Below are 3,741 nucleotides of genomic sequence, written 5' to 3' on the forward strand. Positions count from 1 at the left end.
GTATTTTCTTATATTAGTCAAAATCTATGTCAGCGGTATTGATAAATAAAAGTGTTGAGGTGGCTTAAATTTTAAATACACACCCTTAATATCTTAATACACCTCTTACTTAATACACAACCTATCAAGTTTTTCATTTTAGTATTATACTTAATACACATCCCAAACTGCCTAAAATGTCCTTAATTTATGAAATATTTTGTTATTTAATATAATTAATATATATTTACTATTTGGTATCTCTTTTTACATATTATTTCGTCTAATTTTTGCTAGAAATTTTTGGTTATCATCGCTTAATTTATAATCAAATGATTATTGTTATATTCCAACTCCAAATCACCAATACAAGTTTTCAAAATTCACAAGCTAGCTAGCACAATTGTAGAAATACAGTAGCTATTAAACATAGATAGCTAGTTATTCGAGAAAACATGTCATGATAAATATGCAGTACTTGACAATATAATCTCCAAGATCAAACTAAAGCTGATAAAGATGCAGTACTTGATAATATGATTTGTAAGATCAAACTAAAGCTGATACGGATACAAAAAAAAGAAAAAAAAAAAAAAAAGAAAAAAAGACAACCCAAATGAATTGTGGAGAAGAATTGGGGTTAGAAGAGAATACGTGTTTTCGACGATTTTAGGGTAGAAGACGTTGGAAAGAATACTTCTCGCGCGATTTTTTATTTTTTTAATAATAGATGTATGTTTTGGTCATTTAACTTACCTATTACATCTTAATAGAAACATAAAATAATAGAGGTGTGTATTAAGAGATTAGGGGTGTGTATTTAAAATTTCTCATTTGGAATTCAAATTCTGTAAAATATTTTGGTGTCTGTAGCATTACTCATCAAAATATAGATAAGTGTTTCTCTATTTCTGAGATCAGTCTAAAGAGAAGCTCATCTTTCAATATATAATTTCCTCAAATTATCTCGCAAATATCACTGAACGTCCTCTTACTGTTTTTCATTGGTTGCTTGTAGTGGCAATGTTGTACTGTATGTAAATCAATTCGTATGAAAATTTTTCTACATACCAAGATGCAAGTGACACATACATTTATTATGCAATCTCAATTATTGATATATAGTTCACTATTATTTAAATTTTAAAAAAATGTGATAAATGCAATCCAACCGTCTATTCATATTGGTTTAAGTGCACCTCAGTACAATCCAACCATCAATATCGTAATCAAAAAAATTGGTTAAACATCATGTATGAATCAATGAAAATTGAAAGATATATATTTGAGCCAATTAAGTACACGTGTTTGAGCCCAGTTGAGAATTGGGTCCGGGACTAAATTAAATAAGTCTTGAGCAGCATTTGGGTCAGTACCTGTGGCCCTAAAAATAAGCTCATTTGGGAGTTAACCCTGAGGACGCGCGAGGTGGGTTCCTATGTGGACTGTAACACCTCGCGAGATAAGAAAGAGCTTTAGTGGTTGAATCCGCATTAGAAACTAATAAGTTTTTGATGAGTGAAAGGTCAGTCCTCATGACCTATGCAAAGTCTACTTGGTAGTTGGATGCTCGTCACCCAGTTATTTTGTTGGCAAGTAAAACAAAATCTTGTACAACTCAAGTAGCAGAAACCTACTTAAATTGCGAGATTTGAATTCTTATCATTTAGATTGCGAGATCTGAATCCTTATCATTTAGTTTATGAACCACTATATAAAGAGGGTTCGGGGATCGATCTACACACAATCTCTCATACAAACACAACAAACAAACCCTCAACTTACTCGAACTCGATGCTAAAGCATCTCGCCTTAGCATTTTTACTTCCAAAGCTCTCTGGAGTCTTGCCTTGTTCACCTTCCCCTTGGTTGCTTTGCTTACTCGATTTGAACGATTAGGAGGTTACTTGTAAATCCTCGCCAACAAGGTGACGGAGCCCACCTTCGTTTGTTTAGAAGCTCAGGTCAGCTCATCCTACTACGTTCCGCGTCCGCGCGGTGGCACGCCTCGCATCCCGATAAGCATTTGGTTCAGCTATTTACCTCTCTCTCCCTACTGACCTGCTGAAAATCGTGGCTAAAACAACACATACATTATTCCATAGCTTCTTAATGATTGAAACAATTTGCAAGTTAATCCAAATTTCAACATTTACAATTGACAAATGGAAGAAGACACATTAATTAGAACACCAACAAGGCTTGTCTAAATTAAACTGCAGCTAGAAGTGGGATGGATAATCGAAATACAAAAACCAGCAGCTTAAACAAGGGCCATAATTAAACTTGTGAAATATCCTTAATAAAAGCATCGAGGTTGGAGTCAGAAGAACCACCCTTTGCAATTGCTCCTTGACAAGTCTCTTGAAGTTGTTTTGCTCTTTTCCTCATCTCCTTCCCCTCAATGCTCTCAACATCCATAACCCTCTGCACAAGCTCTGCAATCTCCTCTCTGGTTACCAAGTCTCCACCTCCAACTTTCTTCTTCTTCATCCTATACCCGATCTTCCAATCCTCAACAATTTGCTTCCCATTTGGGAGTTGGTCCGAGAATATAGGGCAAGTAAGAACTGGAAGACCAGCATAAACAGCTTCTTGAATTGAGTTCCAACCACAATGCGACCAAAACCCTACAATGGAAGAGTGACACAACACACGTAACTGGTCACACCAAGGCACCACCAAACCATTATCACCAACACCATGTTTGAGCTCAGAAGCTTCCCCACGCGCCACCCACAAGAACCTAACACCGCTGTCCTTAACCCCGGCAATGATTTCGTCCCTTTGAACTTTCGAGACAGACAAGTAGCTCCCAAGTGAGATGTACAATACAGAATCTTTAGGTTGAGAGTCTAGCCAGTGGAGATGGTTTAGGTCATTGCCACGAGCTGGTTTTGAAAGCTCGAAGTATGGGATGCTTGGGCCAATAGGGTAGACAGGCAAAGATAATTTGGTTCTCAATGTGTCAAAGGCTTGGGGCTCAAGCTCATAGAATGAAGTTGACAAGAGGTGTTGTGCTTTGTAAGTGTTGGAAAAAGCTTCAAGGGCTATGTGGAGGGTTTGTAGACCAACTCCATTGAATATAGCGGGAAGATCTGCCAAGCGTGTGGTGGAGATTCCAGGAATGTAGTCTATTACTTCATCTCCACGGACTTTACATGCATATATATACACATTTGACATAATAAGTGAATTTATAGTAAGAATCAATTGGCATAAGAAATAAAGGAAGACGCTAGTCCCTTTCAAAAAATGAAGATGATAGAAATTTTTTTTTGGGTAGTGCTAGAGGGCCTTAATAAGGCCTAAGATTTTTTGCCTTAATCCTATGTGGCATGACATGTCACATAGACACATCATCAATTTGATAAATTATATCATATCATTCTTAGATAAAAATACAATCTTGACCCTAACAATTAATGGTTGTTACATACTAATATGAAATATTTTCTTACCCTCTTAATATGGATGCATATATACCAAAATTGATTAATGTATTAATAATGACCAAGATAATAGTCATACCCAAGTAGGTTTTTATACCATAAATTAATTTCGTAAATTTATTAAAATTTTCTTCAATCTTTGTGAATCTAAATTTAATTATAGACTTTTAACTTATCAATTTAATATTTTATTTTAGCGAGTTAAAATTTTGATGTCTATATATAAGCCATATTCTGTATTGAATATTAGAAATAAAATAATAAATCAATTAAATGTTTATCGAATTAATTTATTTTGAATGAATTGCAC

General features: G+C 34.9%; 1 protein-coding gene across 1 annotated transcript in view; it reads right to left on the reverse strand.

The window, feature by feature from the left end:
• Positions 1–2,259: 2,259 nt before the first annotated feature.
• LOC101314839 (UDP-glycosyltransferase 87A1-like) overlaps positions 2,260–3,741 on the reverse strand; it is a 3,819-nt gene continuing 2,337 nt past the window's right edge. Inside the window, exon 2 of the mRNA XM_004296004.1 lies at positions 2,260–3,134. Coding sequence (XP_004296052.1) covers positions 2,260–3,134 — 875 coding nt within the window. The remainder of the gene's footprint in view (positions 3,135–3,741) is intronic.

Source organism: Fragaria vesca, linkage group LG3, assembly GCF_000184155.1.
Source record: "Fragaria vesca subsp. vesca linkage group LG3, FraVesHawaii_1.0, whole genome shotgun sequence".
NCBI classification, from domain to species: domain Eukaryota; kingdom Viridiplantae; phylum Streptophyta; class Magnoliopsida; order Rosales; family Rosaceae; genus Fragaria; species Fragaria vesca.